Source organism: Delphinus delphis, chromosome 11, assembly GCF_949987515.2.
Source record: "Delphinus delphis chromosome 11, mDelDel1.2, whole genome shotgun sequence".
Lineage (NCBI taxonomy): Eukaryota > Metazoa > Chordata > Mammalia > Artiodactyla > Delphinidae > Delphinus > Delphinus delphis.
In genome coordinates this window covers 82,067,229-82,090,367 of record NC_082693.1, presented here as the reverse complement: position 1 = coordinate 82,090,367, position 23,139 = coordinate 82,067,229, and the positions used below count along the sequence as shown (strand labels likewise).

Genomic DNA, 23,139 nt, shown 5'->3' with positions numbered 1-23,139 from the left:
TGGCTGCATTGGGTCTTGGTTGCTACGCGCAGGCTTTCTCTAGTTGCAGCGAGCGGGGGCTACTCTTCCTTGCGGTGTATGGGCTTCTCATTGCAGTGGCTTCTCTTTGTTGTGGTTCACGGGCTCTAGGCATGCGGGCTTCAGCAGTTGCAGCACGCGGGCTCAGTAGTTGCAGCTCGTGGGCTCTAGAGTGCAGGCTCAGTAGTTGTGGTGCACGGGCTTAGTTGCTCCGCGGCATGTGGGATCTTCCCAGACCAGGGCTTGAACCCGTGTCCCCTGCATTGGCAGGCAGATTCTTAACCACTGTACCACCAGGGAAGTCCCCCAAACCAATCTTTATCATAGCCTTGTATTTAGAATTTCTGTGAGCTTGAAATCCTGTCCTTCCTTCACCAAGTGTCTGACACAAATATAATCCCATTACAACGGATGTCATTGCAACATTTTGCGTATCACGGGAAGTGTTTCCTATTACTGCCATGACTCTTCCTTAAAAGAATGTAGTCTGTATAACAAGACAGTTGGGGATAGTGCTTGTACCTAATCTTAATGAGCTTTGACTTTACAACATCCTGTGTACTAAGTGTGTTCCTAAAATCAATGCACATTGATTATAAAACCAGCAGATCACATGTCAAAATGCACTTGAGAAATGCTTTCTTCAAGGGCTGTGAGCGACTGAGTAAGGGGTAGCCCGCTGTGACCAGGCACCGCAGCGTCCCTCTGTGTCCCCCATTCTGAGTCAGCCACTTCACTCGCGCTCCTGTCTGCTTCTGTGTGGCCCTAGTGTTAGGGGTCTTCTGAGTGGTTTCTTGAGGAGAGAATAGCTGTTTGTCAAAACAAGAGGAAAAACCAGAGACTATCAACTTGAAGTAGAGAAGGGTAAGGTAGGAACTAGTCATTGGCACAGTTGATTTGTGTTTTTAAACCTGAAGACTTCTAACTTTGTCAGCTAAGGATGACCCATGGGGAAATAATAAACATTCTTGGCAAACTCTGAGAAAGAAGTTTGTTTGGTGAAGGTTGTGGTTAAGTTAGATGTGGCAGAGACTGCTGGCCATCCCCCAGTGTCTATTCTCCTCTTCTTCTTTAGAAGTAGGGCCCCCAAATTTAGTTTGGCCCGTGGCCCCTTAGCACAAAGACTTCATTTCCCAGTCTCTCTGGCAACTAGTGACCATGTGACTAAGTTCTATTCAATGAGATATAAGTGGAACTGTCACATAAAATTGACGGGAAATGTCCTTGAAGGATGTGGACATACCCTAAGCAGCCCTTTCCTTCCTCTTGCTGAGATGGAAATCAAATCTGAGGATGGTAGAACTGTAAGAGAGGAGTTTGGATCCCAAATCATTTCATGTAGCCTCACCCCTCTCCCCACCTCAATCCTCAGCTACTTATCTTTGGACATATTTAAGTGTGAAAGAGAAGTAAACATTTATCTTGCTTATACCATCGTTATTTTGGTTCCTGTCGTTCTCAGCCAAATGCAATATTAATTGATAAAATGGGTAAAAAAAATCATAATGATAAAGATAACTGCTGTAGGTCTAAATGTAGCTTTAAAATAAAAAGTAGTTCCTGATGTAGCTTCACTCATTTTTCCTCCAAAATGTCTATGAAACACAGAAAAAAGATGAAATTTGCAACATTAAAACCCAAGACTGAGTCAATTTATTTGAGAGAATTTCCTAATAATCCCTTCCTTTGTCTATTCACATAGTCAACAAATATTTTTTAAAATAACTACCATGTACCAGGTTTTAGACCCAGGGAGTATAGTGATGAACGAAAGAGAGAGAAAGTCCCTGCCTTCATGGGGCTTCTATTCCAGTGGGAGAAGACAGACTACAAACAAGATAAACAAAGAACTATGTCAGATTGTATTTGTATATTAAAAAAACAAAAAAACAAGGTAAGGGAGTAGAAAGCGATAGATGGAATGGGCAGGGAAGGTTTTTGGAGGAGATGACATTTGACCTGAATGAAGTGAAGGTCAGAGTCATGGTGATATCTGGAAGAAGAGCATTCAAGGCAGAGGATGCAACACGTGCAAAGGCCCTGAGACAGAAACAGGCTTGGCATGTTCCAGGAACAGTGAGAAGATAATGTGGCTGGAGTAGAGTAAATGGAGAAAAGAAGTGGTAGGAAAAGGTGTCTGAGAGCTGGTCAAGGGCCAGAAAATGTAGGATGAATTGCTAGGAAGTCACATTTAACTGGACTAAAAACATGCATCGTGGTGCATTTTTAAAAGGAAATGTTTCCCTAAAAGTAGGTGGGAAGACCTCTTGTCCTCCCCACAACTACTACTACTATGCTGGGTTCAAAGTCATAACATCTCCCATCATCAGAGAATTGGACAGCCAACACTCTGTTGTCTGGGTGTTTTCCACCAAAATGCCTCTCTCTCCATACAATCAGAGGCCATCATCTCCGGAGAACATATCATCTCACTTAATCCTCTGGCAGGACGCTAATGGGGGTAGAGTACACTGGCAGCGCACAGTGAATCTTGGGAGGGGTCGTAAAGTAAAGCACTATAGTTTGTGTGGAGATGGAAGAACCCCAGATGTAGTGGATGCTATAACTTTTATGGTGCTGTTTCATGGTGAGAGTTTGAGCTCCAGGCGGTGACAGTAGGAGAAAATACTGTCTCTGTCCAAGAGAGTCATAATATTATAGTGCAAACATAGTAAATTTCACACAGTTGGGACATAATTCCAAACCATGTAGTTGTTTAAATAATTAAATTACTTGGATTTAGCTTATATTTCCTTCTTTATTTCCTTTCAAAAGTGTTATACACATAACGTCAGTTTACAAAAAAATAGTCTGATATAGCTTTCTTCACATACTAGGCTGGGCTAAATGCATTCTGTTTACCAAGGGTCAACTGCTAAATTATAAAGATGCATGAAGATGAACAAGGATGGCTTGAAATACACCTATGCCAGGGCTTATTTGGCCAGAGGGCCTCTTAGAAGAAAAACCTGAGGATCACGTTGCTTTACAGGCATGACTCGTGTTGTTAGTAATATTTCAAGGCAAGCCACTTAAAATACTGAGTGCTACTACCGGAAATGATCTTGTCTTCCATATGCTTTCAGGTATCTTCATTTAGGTGTACATCTTTGTGCCTACATTTAACATGTGTCTACATTTGTACTCTACAAAGGTATAGCATTGTGATTAAGAGAACAAATTCTGTAACAGACCTGGATTAAAAATCTTAATCTCTACCATTTCCTTGGGAAAGTGTTTTGGCCAGCTTCCTTTTTTGAAAAATGGAGATGATTTCTATATCAAGGGTAATAGTAAGAATTACACTAGTTAATGTACAAGGTGCCAAGCATGTTATATGTCACATGGTAAGGCTTATTAAATAGTAGGCTTATTAAATATTTCTGGTATTATAACAACTATCATTTGTAGGAGAGACTGTTGGGAATCAAAATTGTTTGTTGAATGAAAGCGCAGGCAACCAGTAGCACAGACTTGTTCCTCTCCTTTATAACGGCTTACATGCCTAAGGACCGGGTCCTCAGCTCACTGCACACTGTCACCCGAATCGCCCATCAATTTATCACGTAAGGCAATCGAAAAATTCCAGGTGTATCTTCCCGTAAGGACCCGGTCTATTGAACTGGAAAGCTAAAAGTAAAGGCGTGTTAGCAAACGGTATTTGTAGGGGTGGGATAGCAGGATGGGAGGGAGATGCAAGAGGGAGGAGATATGGGGATATATGTATAAGTATAGCTGATTCACTTTGTTATAAAGCAGAAAGTAACACACCATAGTAAAGCAATTATACTCCAATGAAGATGTTAAAAAAAATAAAGGCGTGACAATTGCCCTTCGACCCACCTCTCCCATAGGTCGCCTGCTCATTTAAATAGTGCGTTCCCTCGAGTGCCACTTGATAAAATTGTCTGGGCGCTCCTTGAGGATTCTCCAGAGGCGGCTGGAAGCTCCAAGTTCACCTGCCCAGGTGTCCGCGGCCCTCGGGGAGCCACCCTGGCCTGGCACCTGGTGGTCGGGTCCCCGAAGTCCCATTTCGGGGGGCTCTGCTGGCTGCGGTGGGCGCAGGGGCTGCTGCCAGAGCGTACCCTCCTTTCCCTTTCGCGAGACGCTGGGTGCCGGCGGGGACCGACACCTGCCTGACGCCTCTAATCCCCTTAGGGCGCCACGCCCGCCGCGCGCGGCTCGGGAATAAGTGAGCGCAGGGCGCGCAGGTGAAGTTCCGGCTCCGGCTGCGAGCCGCGGAGCCTCCAGTTTACGCGCAGGGCCCCGGCAACCGCGCGGCCATGGTCTCGCCGCGGGGCATCGGCACCTTCGTGGTGTGGGACTACTTAGTGTTCGCCGGGATGCTGCTCATCTCGGCCGCCATCGGCATCTACTACGCCTTCGCGGGGGGCGGCCAGCAGACCTCCAAAGACTTCTTGATGGGCGGCCGCAGTATGACCGCCGTGCCCGTGGCGATGTCCCTCACCGCCAGCTTCATGTCGGCTGTCACGGTCCTGGGCACCCCCTCCGAAGTCTACCGTTTTGGGGCCATATTCAGCATCTTTGCCATCACCTACTTCTTTGTGGTGGTCCTCAGCGCGGAGGTCTTCCTCCCGGTATTCTACAAACTGGGAATTACCAGCACCAACGAGGTACAGGGTGAGGGAGGGCCCGGGGAGAGGTGATGGGGTGAGGGGAGTACTTTTCAGCTCCTGGAGGGATTTTCCTGGGGGCAGGCTCACCACCACATCCAAGTCTCTCTCCGTTCATATCCATCACCTCTTCTGCCCGCCCCTTTTAGGGAGAGGTGTCCTGTAAAGGCGAAAAATAATCTCGGGACTTAACATTCATGAGCTCAGGGGAAGAGAGAGGCTCCCAGGGTAAACGGAGTTATTTGGACTAGTGCTCAGTAAGGCCATTTCTGCTTTAACATCTTTGATTCCAAGTCAAGGGGAAAGATTTTTCAACTTGTTATCTTGGGGAAGGGTAAGTCTCAGCTCCTCCTCCTTGAAAGGAATCCCCTCATTCCAGGTCCTCAGTCCACTCACTTTTCCAGGAAGTACGGGTACTCTCCCCTCCATCCCTCTCGCAAACATGGCTTCCGCGGAGAGTCAGGCACTCACATGGTTAAGGTTCCGAATCTCGTGTTTGAGACCAGATTCTATGCTTACTAGCTGGGTAACCTTGGCTGACTTAATTAACCTTTTGTGCCTCTTTCTAAGTCTCAAAATGGGAATAATTATACCACCTACCTCATCTGGTTGTTGGGGGGATTAAATGAGATGATGCAAGGGCAGCATTTAGAATAGTGTCTGGCACAGGGTAAGTGCTGAGTAAATGTTGACCGTAAGTATTGGGGTGATGGTGGTAGAGATTGTTCCCTTGGGATCACTAGGAAAATTTGGCTGCAGAGTTCTTAAGCATCTCCGCCTTCTCTCTCTGTGGAGAGATGATTAAGGGAAACCATCTTTCTAATTGCACAGGTCCCCTGGTTATAAATTTTCTCAAATCGTCTGCCAGAAAGGGCTTTGCAAAGATAGTGTGAATGTTTGGTTTAGTTTAAAGAGCTGTTGAATGGGAGTGTCAGGGGAGGATAAAAGTTTAGGGGAGTGGTCGGGCCCAGTTCCATGAGTTCCATGGACAAACCTGCAGAAGTGGTCTCTCTGACAGACCGTTATCCAGGGACCCCGAGCCTCATTCTCAGCAGCCACCTTGTCCTCGAGTCCATGTAGTGTTTGCCCCAACCCAGAGCCACTGGATGGTGGTTTCTTAGTGAGGCTGGTTCAACTGGTGCTGGGGATGGGCCCCAATGGCACAACAAGTGTTGGTGACACACTGCCTGGGCTCTAGTGAACTCATTGCAGGGTGAGGTGCCCCTGGTGCAGCACTGCCTTCTTTGCACTCTGGTCATGGTGTTTGAGAGGGTTTAGTCATCGCCCCAGAAGTGAGCAGGGTAGAGTTTCTTTGTTTTGCTCAAAAGTGACAAACTGATTACCCCAGACAAACTCAGTTTTAGGTCTTTTTTGTTGCTGTTGACCCTTATAATGTTTTGAAAAAAAATTAATTTAGCATTTAATGATGAGAAGTCAAAGAAAATTCCAGATTCTGACTTCTTCTGGAACTTAAAAGACTAGTGACACTGGGCCCACATTCCCTGTGGCAACAGGAACCCCACTTTACAGCCGTTTCTCTCATTCCCTATTAATTTCTATATTGAGGTCTCTTCATTGTATCTGCATGGTTACTTTCTTATGGTAGAGAAATCTATCTGCATTTAGGTCTTTATCAAAAATGCAAAAGGGGGCTTCCCTGGTGGCGCAGTGGTAGAGAGTCCGCCTGCCGATGCTGGGGACATGGGTTCGTGCCCCGGTCCGGGAAGATCCCACATGCCGTGGAGCAGCTGGGCCCGTGAGCCATGGCCGCTGAGCCTGCGCGTCCGGAGCCTGTGCTCCACAACGGGAGAGGCCACAACAGTGAGAGGCCCGCATACCGCAAAAACAAAACAAAACAAAACAAAAATGCAAAAGGGAAAATGGAAAGGACTGAAGGGAGTTCTTGCTTTGAGGGAGATGTCAGAGGACATATTTCTTAATGGATATGAGGAATATTTCAACCTGGTAATATATGAACGCCTGGCTGATCCAGTTGGTGTATTTTACCTGATGAGATCTGTAGGCATTTCGAGTCCGTGAGCTCTGATCTGTAGTTAACCAACTCCAAAACCCAGAAAGGGTTTGAAGAACCTGGCAAGAGGACTTCAGTCCCCATAGGTGAATGCTCCTCTCATAATCACTGACCTGTGCCTCTTCGGATGAGCAAACGTTAACTCAACCAGAAGCAGATTTCCCACACATTTGCAGCGGTGGAGGCTAAGTTAGCAGAGTTCCAGCTAAAAATGGCAAAAAGCAAACGTTTACTGAATGCTTAATACAGGCTGGGCACTGGGTTGCCTGTTTGACATACATTATCTGACTCAATGCTCAAAATAATTCTTATACTGTGAGAGCCCCATTTTGCAGACAGAGATTCCGAGTAAGTTAAGCTACACAAGAGAGCCTGAAGCAAAGTGGACACATGCCTAGAGGCTGTGCAGTGGTGCATACTGGCTGCTTCTGAAGGCTCCAGTGAGTGTTATAACCCTGCGTGGAGTTTAGAATGGTGCAGGCAAAATGGGCTGTGGGCACACTGCGGGTGTCCACGCCTAGTGGATGCCAGGCCACCGGGGACAGGGAAGTTAGGTAACATGCTATGTCCCTGGCAGTTGGTCATGGAAAACACTTTCTTGTGGCATATTTTGTTTGTTTTATGCTGAGAGGTGGAATCAACTATACAGAATAAGAAGTCCAGCATTGAGATACCCTGGCATTCTTGTGCAAGTATGAAATCTTTCCCTAGTTCCAGATTGTTAGCTACAATTGGCTGTTCAGAAGCATTTGTGATATCTATTTATCACTGCCTTCAAGGTGTAGTCCTGGTAGGTGTATAGCGACTTCCAGATTCACAGAGAAGAAATATGCAGGAGCCCAACTGCATTCACCATCTCTTCAGGATGTTTCTGGATCCAGCAAAATCAATGTGTTTGAACTACGTTGCCCAAACTCTCTCTCTCGCTCTCTCTCTCTCTCTCTTTTAAAAAAAATCAGTAGAAATCTTAGTGTCCCTAAGTTATTCAAAGTCCTGAGGACTATGAGAGATCTCAACTGACTATAGGTGTGACTGAACCAAACTTGGGTCCGCTCGTCCATGCGCAGTAAAGCCAATCTACTGACACCAGGTTGCAGTGGAGGAAAGTGCAGCTTTTATTATTAGTCTGGGGCAGCTAATGATAAAAAAATCCTCCACTCCCCAGTGGGTTTTAGGGAAGCATTTTTAAAGGCAAGGTGAGGGAGGGGAGTCACAGTATGTGACCACCTTGTGCGCGATTCTCTGATAGATTGGTGGGGAGGTGATAGGGCAGTGTCACAGGGGTTAACATTTTCAATCCTCAGGCTCCAGTAGGTCTGGGGCTACATGCTCATGGTCATCAATTAATTAACTTCTTCCATCTGATGGAGGTTTTAGCATCTGTAAAACAACTCAGGAAATGTGCATCAGATACTGTTATCTTGGTACTTTGGGGAGGAACTAAAGATTCTGTGACTGCCATATTGCTGATTTACTGTTTGAATTGTTACTAGTTCTCCTGGCCCATCTGCTCCTTTGTCACTACATGCTCACACCCTTTCAATCATTAATTCTTGAGCCAGGCTTTTGTGACTCAGGGGAGGCCTGGAAGACTACAGCTGTTCTATAAACAAGAGGCAGGCAGAGGACATGGGGGCAGGGGTCTGTCCCAGGAAGGTACCATAGGGTCCTGCTTGGTAACATAGACACCTACTGTTATTCTGTGCTTTTGTCTAGAAATCCTAGAGCTATTCTCTGAGCCTACTGATCAGTGACTTGATCTTTAGGTATCTCTTTAGCAGCCCAGTATCTGAGATGGACAAGACTGTCCCCTGCCATTCGGTAAACAAAGGATGTTGTGGCCACCAAGCCATCAGCCACTGCAGCCACCCCCCATGGTGCACCCTGAGGGGAATCCAGGATGGAGAAAAATAGGATACTGGCCCTAGATAGATAAGATGTATATGAAAGGAAGGCTTTCAGTAAGCTCAGACTCTTGCATTTTCCCATACACAGAAAAGCACTAAAATCATTAACTTCGTCAGTTCTTTGTGATTAGCAGTAATCTTTTGATGTTCAACTACATGTTTTGTTTTGTTTTGTTTCCCAGCAAATACCCCTATGTATCCTGGCTCCTCCCTTACCTCTTTGGAACAGACCCTCAGAGCTGTCTGAGAGGCTGCCACCCTGGGCTATAGTCCTCAGTATGGCCTCAGAATAAAACATAATTCTCAACTTTTAGGTTGTGCACTTTTTTCATTCAACACTGAGATAGTGATAGAATTCTTGGTTCTGTCTTGAGTTAGTATTGTGTATATATATATTTTGTTGTTGTTGTTGTTGTTGTTCAACTTGCTACATTCTTACCTCCATCACATTTTCCTCTTCAGTTTTCTTTAGTCTCCAGCAGCATGAATACACGTACCTAGAAAAGGCAAAGACTTCTCTGTCAATTCATGGACATTTATTTTTAATAGAGTTTTACTAAAACAACTCAGAAGAAATAACACAGCTCTGTTCCCATGCTTCAAGACACTTCTTGGGTTTTCTAAAAAGTCTTCCAAAATATACTTGGATGATTTCGACTTATGTAAATCACTGAGATTTAAATTCTTAGGCCTATGGATTTGGTTACCAGCTTCTTAATGTCCTAACTCTTAAGTGAACAGTTTACAACATTTCCCCATCCGTTTACATCGTTTGATAGTCTCCAAAATCCTGCAGAGTAAGTGGGGAAAGAATGATTACTATGGTCCACATTTTCAAAAGGAAGAACTTGAGATTTAGAGTGTCCCAAGCTCGTGGAGTGAAGAGTAAGGCTGGAACAAGGGCTGGAACTCTTGCCCCAGAGCACTCACTGCACTGCATTGTATATTCATTACTCATCAGTTATTTTAGGACGTCGTATTATGTGTCAGTGCCACTCACTCACTCTGGATGGATCTTAGACACATGGGCAGTTTTCTTGTTATTTTGAATAACAGAGTGGTTAGGTGCACAGAGTTTGGCATCAAATGATCCTAGATTTGCATTGTGTCTCCAGCAATTATTAGGTTGCAGCCTTGGTATTCTCTCTGTGCCCCAGTGTGCTGGTTTCCAACATGCACTTATGCATAGTAACTGCCTCATGGAGTTGTTGGGAGGACAGGGCATGCAGCAAATACTCTATAAATGTTAGCTGTGATTATGAAGCAAAAATATCTGGTGTCTTTTCCTCTGATATTTACCTAATGTCAGTTTTTCCTCCCTCATTTTTTCTGCTATATGAAAAGACTACTGTCAGCCTTAGAATTCTCTCTATATGTAGTAATAATATTCAACTTAAAGAATGTCTTGGACCCCGGCTTCCTTCCAGCTCTAAAATCCTAGGATTCTAACTCTGTAGTACATTATGATCTATAATATTGGAGATAAGCACACCACTGACATACCTCAGAGATATTACAGGTTCAGTTCCAGACCACCACAATAAAGGGAATATTGCAATAAAGCGAGTTGCGTGAATTTTTTGCTTTTCCAGTGCATATAAAAGTTATGTTTACACTATGCTGTAGTCTGTTAAGTGTACAATAGCTCTATGTTTAAAAAACAATGTACATACCATAATTTAAAAGTATCTTATTGCTAAAAAATGCTGACCATCATCTGAGCCTTCAGCAAGTCGTAATCTTTTTGTAATAGTAACATCAAAAATCACTGATCAGAGATCACCATAACAAGTATAATGATAATGAAAAGTTTGAAATATTGCAAGAATTACCAAAATGTGGCACAGAAACATGAAGTGAGCAAATGCTGTTGGGAAAATGGAACCGATAGACTTGCTTCACACAAGGTTGCCAGAAACCTTCAATTTGTAAAAAAATGCAGTACCTGTGAAGAACAAAGAAGCAAAGTGCAATAAAATGAGGTAGGCTTGTATATTATAAGATACCGCAGATGTCACGCTTGGCTCTGAACAGAAACTTACTTAGGCTGATTTAAGTTAAAATTTTTTATTGTAAGGATATGGGAGTAGCTCATAGCATAGGTGGAAAAGCTGAGCAAACAGACTTTGAAAAGGACAGAAGGGAGGGCAGCCTCTTCAGGCCGCCCTGTCAGGATCAGTCTGCTTCTGCTCCAATCATTTTCTGTCTTTCTATCTTGCCTCTAAGATTCAAATACCCATTGAGAAGAGAAGCTGATTGGCTGAACATGGGTCCTGTGACTATCTTTTGGCCTAGGCTGGGCACCTTGATTGTCAATTCCATAGTTGCCTGAAGTGGGAAAGGGTTGATTCCCTAAGTGTATCAAAGGAAATGTATTGGGTAGATACCAAGAGAAAGGGGAGGACAACACTTTGCTCATTCTAAAAATGCAGAATATAATTCCATTGGTATGACATTCTGCAAAAGGCAAAACTCGTAGGGATGGAGAACAGGTCAGTGATTGCCAAGGTTTAGGGGTGAGAGGAGGGTTTGACTACAAAGGAGCAAGAAAGGAGAAACTTTTGATGGAGTTTCCTGTGGGTGATGGAGCTGTTCTGTGTTAAAACCCATTGAACAGTACTCTAAAGCAAGGGTCAATTTTTCTCTATGTAATTTAAAATAACAGTGAAATAGGAGTGCAGAATACGAATTAGTTATGAAGTTGCTTTAAATTTCTAACTCCTTTACTTCTTAAGCTGCTGGTTTTTAAAAAGTGTCCAGAAGTTTTACATATTAACCATTTTTCCTTTTTTGGAAACAGTATTTAGGACTTCGATTTAACAAATATGTTCGTCTCTGTGGAACAATCCTCTTCATTGTTCAAACGGTAAGTAACCCTCAGTTCATTTATTTTCTCTTTTTTTCATGTACAATGTTTTTAAACAAGGGATCTGGGTCAAGCTTATTTGGTAAATACATGAAAGATAAAAAAGGGATGTTGAAAATAGGAGGAAACAAAAAAGGAAAAACACTTGTCACTACATAACATTAATCCTTAAGATCATTGAACAGTGTTTCAGCAAATGCATTACTTCCTGGGAAAACAGAATGATTTAAGTAAACATGGAATAGTGTATTGATCAAGCAACACTTATGTTACTTTAGGAAAGTATGGTTTTCCCTCTTACACCTCCCTCTGTCCCCACCAAAGTGACAGTAAGGGCATTACTAAGATGACAAAGATATTTGAAGGAACTGTAGTAGCTGATAGTAGGAATTGTAATAAAGGGAAAACAAGTTGTACGTTTCATAGTATTTTGCAACATGTTGAGCAATAAACTTAATAGGAAAAATTAACTGACATAGGAAGACATTAGGTAATAATTTTCTTTGTTTGAAAGCATACTTTAAAAAATGAATCAGTGCTCTCTTTTAAAAATCGAACTGTAAAACCCAACTGATGTACTCATTGATATAAAACAACAAAATCATGCACTCTGGAGGAGTTTTTAAAGCCAACTACACAATCCAGTACTTCAAGAATGTGCGAGTATAGATTTACTGCTTGGCACAAATGGAAAGCAAAGATTTGCCAAGCAATCAGTGACAGAGAACGCTTCCCACCCTTCGTCCAGGCTGCTGGAGGCTTATCGCTATCATTGTCACATCATTTAGACCTATCTTCCTCTTGGCGGCTAAGTGCTTTAAGAATGAGTTTGATAACGGAGGTCCAGGAAGGAGTTTTCATTCTCATCCGTTTTTATAATTCCATTTCTCCATTCAAAAGCTACCCAAACATTTGCTACAGCAGGACAGAGTGCCTTTGCAATTATTTAACTTGACTCCATTTTACATCTTTGTAAATTATGTAACTTAAATTGTATCTGTCCTTAACGCTTGCAGTATAAAAGGAAAGAGCCCTCTGGGGTCTGGTAGACATTCTGACACAGAGCTGAGGCTGGTAGCTCGCATTCGACAGCGGAGTTCAGACACTCTTTGGATCATCGTTAGAAGTGCCAACAGAAATGAAAAAGTGGAGACAAATGTTAGGAAGGTGGCCTGTGGTCACATTTTCAAATCTTTAACTTGGACAGAATAATGACTGTGAAAAGCTAGTTCATTCTTGCAAAAAAGAGGGGAGCTTTAGAATCTGCTATTTGAAAGACTTACTTCCATAGATCACTCATGCAATTTAATCATTCAACTACTATATAACATTTTTTTCTTATGTTTTATACAGTAATCATAGAATTAGCTTCTATGTATTTGAAAGATCAAATGCAATGAAAATGGTATTCTGAGAAAAAAGAGCATATTTATCTTACTGTTGTACCCCAGATTAATAAATATTTGTTAAGTGTACGAATGAAAAATAATAAATAATATTTAAAAGGTAGAATAGAATTTTTGTTGGCTTTCAGGAAATTTTAGGGCAAATTTACACTTTTGTTTAATTAGTGGTCATGCAAACTTTTACAAACAAGGTTCCACAATTTTCACTGTTTTCCCAATTAATTATACAGTGATTAACAACAGCTTGAAAGCATATGAATGAGGAAGCAGCCCCTTTTAAATTTGTATTCTTTCTCTCTTTCTAATTGTTCTAGATCTAGGAAAATTGATTTCAAACTTGAATTGATGTATCAGTGAATATCCGCACTAAGTACAACATGAAAAGTCCATATTTTTACACAAAATTGGTCATAAAAGATTTTTGTGACCTATGACCGCACCACAAATGGAAAAGGAGAGTCAACTTCACTTAAATAACATTTTTCAAGTTACAAGCAAATTTTATTAAGTATATTGAAACTGTAGTTTTAATTCATAATTAAATTTATAGAAAAATATCAATATTTCATTTTGTAATTCATATCGTTTATTTGGTTTTCTTTTTCCCCCTAGATTTTGTATACTGGAATTGTTATCTATGCCCCTGCCCTGGCTTTGAATCAAGGTACATTTTAGAGTTACCAATATGTCACTCTCATTCGGGGGTTCACTTTTAACAGACCTTATTCTATCTTTGGGGAAATGGGGAGGTGCAGGAATGCTTCCAGTAACCTGCGTCAGCTTGAGGTGGGCCAGGTGGGTTCAGTGTCTACACTAGCAGCTTCTTTGGGTTCCTGGATCATAGCTTCAAAAGATCTGTAGACTTCACTGGGCAGTGTTTCTCTGGGATGCGCCAACCAGCCATTCTCCATCCCTTCAGAATGAACGCCCCCTGTAGTCAAAATCATGAAAGACTGCACTTCCTCCCTTTGTGGCTATAACTTGGAGCCCATCTCCAAGAGGCTTCTGTGTTATTCAGCTCAGACTCGGTCCCGTTGTAAAATCTGGCAGGGAGAGAAACTTTCCTTCTCCCCATTTCTAATGTGGTCCAAAATACAGGAAACAGAGATCTGTGTGATTTGAAATATCAGATTGCTCCTAGTGACCAAAGGACAGATGGTTATAGTATCCCTATAAACCAATGTGTGATGATTGTAGTGATCAGCAGATTACTGTACTCTCTAGATTTGGGCAGATAATAGCTGTGAAACTGAGATTGTTTATTGTGGCAAATGTGTGTGTTAGTCATACCTTCAGAAGGCTTCAGGGGAACTCCATGTTCCCTGAATTCTTATCAATCAGAAGTGAATTTATCTCTAAAACTTCCTTGTAAAATGGACAAGTGGACTCTGTGATGGGAAGAATGTAGTACAGTTCCTCCAGTTAATATAAAATGGACAAACAACCCCAAAGAAAACAAGAAAAAAAAAAAGAAAGAAAATAGAAAACCCCAGCTAACTCCACATTCTAATTTCCTGGTTTCATAATACATAGATAATAAAGCACAACAGTATTGTTACAAAGAAGAACTCCATTATATAATGTGCTATTGAATTCTGAATGTCAGGCTTGTTCCATGTCAATATTACCAACATCATGGTTGGATCACTTCATATGTAAAGAGCTGAACTGTAAACTTCATAAGTTACCTATTGGCTTTAAGTGTAACTAAAGATGTTGGCTTTCGAGTTTTAAATTGCAGTTCTGGGCATGAGAAAGCACTGCCTTCAGTGCTTCAAGAACTCTGTTCTTATCAGTTTATTGAGCCACTCCCTAGGAGTAAATTAGGATCCAAGGACTGCATTTTGACCCTTTGAGTACCAGTTGTGTATTTTACTGTACCAAGGGAGTAGACACAAGCATAGACAGGGTACTTGGTGTGCAACAGATACTCCATAGAAACTTGTTTAGCTGAATTGGAAGTTAACATTCTCTAGATACAATTTTTTTTAACTTTTTTTTTTAATTACAGAAAACTTCAAACATACACTAAAATAGAATAGTGTATTGAACCCTAATGGACCCTTAACTCTACACTAATAATTATCAACTCTTGGTTTAATTCACTTCCTATTTCCCTCACTAGATTATTTTGCTGTAAATCTGAGATCTTTTATCATTTCATCTGAATTCCGTATGTCTTTTACATACTTTTTTCATTGAGGTATAATCAACATATAACATTATATTAGTTTCAGGTTTACCATAATGATTCAATATTTGTATATAATACAGTGATCACCACAATAAGTCTAGTTAACATCCATCATCATACATAGTTACAAAATTTCTTTTCTTGTGATGAGAGCTTTTAAGATTTGCTCTCTTAACAACTTTTAAAATATGCGATACAGTATTATTAACCATGCTGTACATTACATTCCGATGACTTATGGATTCCATGACTGGACGTTTGTACCAGGATGTGTGTTTTTTGTTTTTTTTTAAATAAATTTATTTATTTATTTTTGGCTGCATTGGGTCTTCGTTCCTGCACATGGGCTTTCTCTAGTTGTGTTGAGTGGGAGCTACTCTTCGTTGTGGTGCGCAGGCTTCTCATTGCAGTAGCTTCTCTTGTTGTGGAGCACGGGCTCTAGGCATGTGGGCTTCAGAGGTTGTGGTGCACAGGCTCAGTAGTTGCGGCTCGCAGGCTCTAGAGCACAGGCTCAGTAGTTGTGGTGCATGGGCTTAGTTGCTCCATGTCTTGTGAGATCTTCCCAGACCAGGGCTCAAACCCCTGTCCCCTGCATTGGCAGGCGGATTCTTAACCACTGCACCACCAGGAAAGTCCAGGATGTGTTTTTTAAACACAATTGTACCTTTATCGTTTCTAAAACATTAACATTAACACCTTACTGTCATCAATATAAGGTCAGTGTTCATATTTCCCTGATTTTTTTTTCAGTGTTTGTTAGAGTCAGGATCCAGATAATTTCATGTAATTGTAATTATTTCATTTGTCTCTTACGTTTCTTTTTCTTGCTTTTTAAAATCGAAAACCATATTTTATTGAGATATATTGTAGCTTATATACAATAAAATGCCCAGAACCTAAGTGCACAGTTGGATGAATTTTAACAATTTTGTGTACTTGTGTGACAACCACCCAACTCAAGATATACAATATTTCTATCATCAAATCCCAGAAAAATTTTTTTGATTCTTTCTAATGAATCACCACCTCCATTCCAAGCAGCCAGTTTTCATCACCATAAATTAGTTTTCCCTGTTCTTAGATTTTATATAGTGCCTTTCTGCATCTGGTTTCTTTGCTCAACAAAATGTTTTTGTGGCATTCATTCATGTTGCTACATGTATCAGTAGTTCATTCCTTTTTATTGCTAGTATTTTATCATATACATCTACGAAAATCTGTTTATCCATTCTGTTGTTGATGGATGTTGGGTTGTTTCCAGTTTTAGGCTATTTTGAATTAAGACTGCTAAGCGCATTATTATACAGGTTTTGTTTTGTCTTGCTTTGCTTTTTTTTTTTTTTTTTTTTTTTGCAGTACGCAGTCCTCTCACTGCTGTGGCTTCTCCCGTTGCGGAGCACAGGCTCCAAACGCGCAGGCTCAGCGGCCATGGCTCACGGGCCCAGCCACTCCACGGCATGTGGGATCTTCCTGGACCGGGGCACGAACCCGCGTCCCCTGCATCGGCAGGCGGACTCCCAACCACTGCACCACCAGGGAAGCCCCTTGCTTTGCTTTTTGACACACGCTTTCATTTTTAGTGGATGAATACCTGGAAGCAATATACAGTTAAATACACACTATTCTGACCCAGCACAGGGTAGGTGCATGTAAAAAATTTACAAGAAACTGCCAGATAGCTTTTCTAAGTGGTTCTATCATTTTGCATGCCCACCCCACGATGTGTGAGAGTTCCAGTTATTCTGTGTCCTTGACAGATTTTGTATTTGTCTTTTCGATTGTAGCCATTCTAGTTGTATGATCTATTATCTTATTGTGGTTTTAATTTGTATTTTTCTGATGACTGTTGATGTTGAGTTTACTGGCTCGTAGAATAATAAAATGAATACAAAACAGACAAATAACCTAGCAAAAAGTGGGCAAAAGACTTGACCCGTCACTTTACAAAAGAAAATATTCTACCAATCCATTACATAGCCTATTTATCCGTTTACCCAGGCCTTTTAAAATTTCTCTCAGTAATGTTTCTTAGTTTTTGATATTGAAGTCTTGTACATATTTCTTAGATTTATTTCTAGGTAATTGATGTTTTTTATGCTATTGTAAATGGTATTGTTTTATAATATCATTTTCTAATTATTCATTTGCAAGTATGGAAAAATACAATTGCCTTCTATATGTTGATCTTCTATCCTGAGAACTTGCTAAATATATTCATTAATTCAAATAGGCTTTTGGCATATCCCTTATGGTTTTCATGTTGTTTATGAATAGAGACAGTTTTACTACTTCTTTTCCTGTCTGCATGCCTCTTATTTCTCTTCTTTGTCTTAATGCACTGTTAATGTAGAAAATTATATTGATTTTCAAATGTTAAACCAATTTTCATCCTTGGGATAAACGTTACTTGGTCATAATGTATTAACCTTTTTATATATTGCTGGATTTGATTTGCCAATATTTTGTTAAGGATTTTTACAGGTTATGAGGAATATTGGCCTGAAATTTACTTTTCCTTTAATGTCTTTGTCAGGATTTTGGTATCAATTATACTGGCTTTATATGATTTGGGAAGTGTTCCCTCCTCTGTTTTCTGAAAGAGTTTGTATAAAACTGTGTATTTCCTTCTTAAATGCTTGAAAGAATTCACAGTGTGGGCATCTGGGCCTGATATTTGTTTGTTTTCATAGAAAGGTTTTGGTATATGGATTCAGTTTCTTTAATATAGAGTTATTCATATTTTCTTGTTCTTATTGAGTCATTTTGGTGAACTGTATTTCTTGTGAACTAGATCTAGAAGCTTTCTCAGACTTCATTTCAACTTTTTGGAGAGACTATTCCATATGCAGTTTTCAACTCTTTTGAGTTAATACCAAAGAGCGCAACTGCGGGATGATAAGAATGTGTTTAGTTTTGTAAGAAACCACCAAACTATCTTCCAAAATGGCTGTTACCATTTTGCATTCTTATCAGCAATGTATGAAAGAGTTATGTTGCTCCACATCCTTGCCAGTGTGTGATGTTGTCCGTGTTCCAGATTTTGGCCATTCTAATAAGTTTCTTGTTTTCGTTTACATTTCCCTGATGACATATGATGTGGAGCATCTTTTCATATGCTTATTTGCCATGTATATATCTTCTTCTGTGAGGTGTCTGTTAAGGTCTTTGGTACATTTTAAAATCAGGCTTTTTTTTTTACAGTTGAGTTTTAAGAGTTTTTGTATAATTTGGAGAACAATCCTTTATCAGATATGTCTTTTGCAAAATTTTCTTTCAGTCTGTGGCTTATATTCTAGTTCATCTGATATTATCTTTCACAGAGCATATGTTTTTTAATTTTAATGAAGTCCAGCTTATCAATTATTTCTTTCGTAGATTGTGTCTTTGATGTTTTATCTAAAAAGGCAACATCATATATAGGTCTATGAGCCATCTTGATTTAATCTTGGTGAAGGTTGTAAGGTCTGTGTCTAGATTCATTTTTTTTGCATGTGGATCTCCTGTTGTTCCAGCACCGTTTGTTGAAGAAACTGTCTTTGCCCCATTGAATTGACTTTACTCTTTAGCCAAAGATCAGTTGACTTTAATTATGGGGGTATATTTCTGGGCTCTCTGTTCTTTTTCATTGATCTATTTGTCTATTCTTTCACCAGTATCACACTCTCTTGATTATTCTAGTTTCATATTAAGTCTTTTCTACTTTTTAGTTTTATTTTTATTTATTTATTTATTTTTGCGGTACGCGGGCTTCTCACTGTTGCAGCCTCTCCCGTTGCGGAGCACAGGCTCCGGACGCGCAGGCTCAGCGGCCATGGCTCACGGGCCTAGCCGCTCCGCGGCACGTGGGATCTTCCCGGACCGGGGCACGAACCCGTGTCCCCTGCATCCGCAGGCGGACTCTCAACCACTGCGCCACCAGGGAAGCCCTAGTTTTATTTTTTTACTTTTGCCTGCATTGGGTCTTTGTTGCTGTGTGCAGGCTTTCTCTGGTTGCAGTGAACAGGGGCTATTCTTCATTGCGGTGCACGGGCTTCTCATTGTGGTGGCTTCTCTTGTTGTGGAGCACGGGCTCTAGGCGCACGGGCTTCAGTAGTTGTGGCTCGCGGGCTCTAGAGCACAGGCTCAGTAGTTGTGGCACATGGGCTTAGTTGCTCTGCAGCATGTGGGCTCTTCCTGGACCAGGGATTGAACCTGTGTCCCCTGCATTGGCAGGCGGATTCTTAACCACTGCGCCACCAGGGAAGTCCTCATATTAAGTCTTGAAGTCAGGTACAGTCAGTTCTCCAGCTTTGTTCTTCTCCTTCAATATTGTGTTGGCGATTCAGAGTCTTTTGCCTCTCCATATAAACTTTCGAATCAGTTTTTCAATTATCCACTGTTTGTCATTATCCACAAAATAACTTTCTGGGACTTCCATTGGGATTGCACTGAATCTGTAGATTAAATTGGGAAGAACTGACATCTTGACAGTATTGAGTTGTCCTATTCATAAACATGGAATATCTCTCCACTTATTCAGTTCTTTCATTTCATTCATCAGAGTTTTGTAGTTTTCCACATATACATCTTGTATATATTATATTTTGTTAGATTTATAGCTAAGTATTTCATTTTGGGGGGTACTAAGGTAAATGGAAATGTGCTTTAAATTTCAAATTCCATCTGTTTTTTGTTGGTATATAGGAAGGTGATTGACTTTTGTTTATTAACCTGTATCCTGCAAACTTACTATAATCATTTATTAGACCTGGGAGATTCTTTGCCAATTATTTCAGATTTTCTACAAAGATGATCATGTCATTTGTGAACAAAGAGAGTTTTATGTCTTCCTTCCTTCCTTTGTACCTGTTCTTAGTGGGAAATCTTCGAGTGGCTCACCATTAAGTATAATGTCAGCTGTAAGTTTTTTGTAGATAATCTTTATCAGATTGAGAATGTTCCCCTCTGTTTCTAGTTAATTGAGAGATTTTATCATGAATGCATGTTGGATTTTGTCAGATGCTTTTTCTGCATCTAGTAATTTGACAATATGATTTTTCTTCTTTAGTCTGTTGATGTGGTGGATTCCATTAATTGATTTTCAAATGTTGAGCCAGCCTTGCATATGGTGTTTAATTCTTTTTATGCTCTTAAAATTTGATTTGCTAATATTTTGTTGAGGATTCTTGCATCTATATTCATGAGAGATATTGGTCTGTAGTTTTCTTTTCTTGTAATGTCTTTGTCTGGTTGGTATTAGGGTGTTGCTGGCCTCATAGAATGAGTTATAAAGTATTCCCTCTGCTTCTGTCCTCTGAAAAAGATTGGTATAATTCCATCCTTAAATATTCAGTAGAATTCATCACCCTCTGGGCCCGGGGCTTTCTGTTTTGGAAGGTTATTAATTATTGATTCAATTTTTAAAGTAAATATAGGTCTATTCAGATCATCTATTTTTTTCCTGTGTGAGTTTTGGCAAATTGTATCTTTCAAGATATTGGGTCATTTCATCTGGATTTTCAAATCTGTGGGCATAGAGTTGTTATCCTTTCATTAAAAATATATAATATGCCCCTTTACTTCTTAAATAAATGGTAACAAATTATATAGACTTTTCTCTATCTTGGCCCCATTTTAACACACACAACTTGCCTTTCATGGACTGGTAGAATAATGTGTTTATTTGAACCATGACAACAAATATCCTATGACCCCATTCAGTCTGGGTAACTACCTCCCAATATCAAGTGGTGTCTTAGCTTAATTGCAATATAAATGCTTTTTCATGTATTTGATTTAGCCAGTGTTGGATACTGTATGGTGCCTGAGGGTAGAAGCCAGGTGTATTTAACTCATCAAATAAAGTTTTAAACTCCATTTGTCTTGGTACATTTTTTGATATTTGGACCTAGTTTATGGCAAGTGGGTGTAGAGGTAGGTGCCCAGTAAATGGTATAGCTTCCCCCTGATGATGTTTTGAGAAGTGCTTATATATGTTTCATAGTTACACGTGCATTTTCTTTTCTTCTACAGTCACAGGATTCAATCTGTGGGGTGCTGTAGTGGCTACTGGTGTGGTCTGCACATTCTACTGCACTATGGTATGTCAAGAACATTATTTCTCCTTTCACCCTACACACTTGCTTTGCAAAACTGAACATTTCAATCGTTGCGTGCTGCAATCTGGGTTCTTCATACCTGCCTCCCACGGTATAACTTTTTTGGTAAGGAATATTCAGTCCAGGGTAAAATTTGATCCTTTGTAGGACATTGATCATAACTGATATTTTTTTCTTTCATTTGAACCATGCCGTGGTCCCCAACCTTGTCTCCTAATTCACTCTCACTGTTGCTGTGTTACTATAGCTGTGCTCATAATATTCCTCAGCTTAGAAACCTGAGATAACTTCCCATTGCCTTTAGGCAGGAACAACAGTCGAAATATGTAAGAACCAGAATGGCATGGGCACTGACATTATCATGGCTGCCGATCCTTAGCAGTGGTGCAAGCCTTATGCAACCCCTGATATTCTAGGTCTTAATCCTTTAGTTGCTCAGTGTTTTGGAAGACAAGGTCCTCAAGGAGGGGCTGGTTCAGGGACTGGAGGGGGACACTCGGGAAGTTTGTGGCAGTGGCTAGTACAAAACAATTTTAGTTTTTTCAGCAACTGGTATGTCCTTCTTTGTGCATCCTGGTTGAATTTCAGCCCTGCCTATAGGCTAAAATCTATGATATCGCCATTTGCAATTTGACTCTGAATTTTTTTCCCAACAATATTCCCTCACCACTCCACGGCACTCCAAAATATATATCTGGCTGCACTCAACTTGCCACGTATTTTAACCTCTCTAAGCTTTTGCCCATGCTATTTTCTCTATTGGGAGGACCTTACATCTTGGACTCTGCTTATATTTGAAAGTTTGGTCTAAGTAATACCTTCCTGACTGTCTCCCTGGGGGGAATTCTTGGCCAAGATCCATTTTTCATTATCCTTCTCCAGCGTGGTGTATAAGCATGTAGATGCTTAATAATGTCTGGTAGAAGCATTAATCCTAATGTACTTTCCCCTCAAAGGGTGGTCTTAAAGCGGTTATCTGGACAGATGTTTTTCAAGTTGGGATCATGGTGGCTGGATTTGCATCTTTGATTATACAGGCTGCATTGATTCAAGGTGGAATCGGTACTATTCTAAATGATGCCTATAATGGAGCAAGATTAAACTTCTGGAAGTAAGTTGCTATTTACTTCTTGGTTAATATAACATTCCTTTTGTTTTTTTCTGTTAAAAAAATCTCTTGGCTGAAATAGTAAGTTTACATTAGAAAACAAACCAACCGTTAAGGGTGTGGTACAGAAATTTGAAGCTGGGAAGTTCATGCGTAAGGAATTTCCACCAGGTCTTTAAGGGGTTAGTCAGTTGGTAGTTAGCTACGTGGAGCTGAGGATGGTGCTTCCTCCTGAGAAGGGATTGATAGCAAAAGAGTGTTTTCTTCCAGATATTAAAGTCTGGAATAGGTTGAAAGGTGTGGGTAGGGAAATAAGGGAAGATATACTAGACAGAGAAGAAAAGGAAACCTCTTAAGAAAAAAACAGTAAAAGCCAGTGATTCCATTTTGACAGTTCTTTGTTTCAAGCAGCCTAGAGAATTTCTCTTTTAAAATTACCCTGATACTGTATAGTATATTATTATTATGCTACATACATATGTGTGTATTATATGTGTATAAATGTTACATAATGTACATTATATATTAAATATTATTTCTTGAAAATTGACTAGAAAAGTTACAGCTGATGCCTCAAGTCTCAGTATAGCATAAGGTGTAACATCCTCAACAACTACTTAGTTTTCTTAAAGAAGGCTAATGGATAAACTAGATATTTCATCACAAATATATCACACAATTTAAAAGAATATTTTAAACACCTTCTCTTTGGGATCAATAGTGTCTTCCTTGTACATCACATTCAACGTGCAGGGGGTGCTCATTTTGACATAGACCAAATTATTTTCTCTTTCAGCAGCCCTGTTCTGAGATAAGTAAGCTGAAATCATTGGCAAAAGGAAAGAAAATCATTTTGCACTTGGTGGCTCTCTTCCA

The 23,139-nt window shown here is 40.5% G+C and overlaps 1 protein-coding gene across 1 annotated transcript in view; it reads left to right on the top strand.

Annotated features, from left to right (window-relative positions):
• Positions 1–4,301: 4,301 nt before the first annotated feature.
• The window catches only part of SLC5A8 (solute carrier family 5 member 8), a 63,284-nt gene continuing 44,446 nt past the window's right edge, over positions 4,302–23,139 (top strand). The window contains exons 1-5 of the mRNA XM_060023890.1: positions 4,302–4,652; positions 11,392–11,457; positions 13,476–13,527; positions 21,070–21,137; positions 22,112–22,266. Of these exons, the coding sequence (XP_059879873.1) occupies positions 4,302–4,652; positions 11,392–11,457; positions 13,476–13,527; positions 21,070–21,137; positions 22,112–22,266 (692 nt within the window). The remainder of the gene's footprint in view (positions 4,653–11,391; positions 11,458–13,475; positions 13,528–21,069; positions 21,138–22,111; positions 22,267–23,139) is intronic.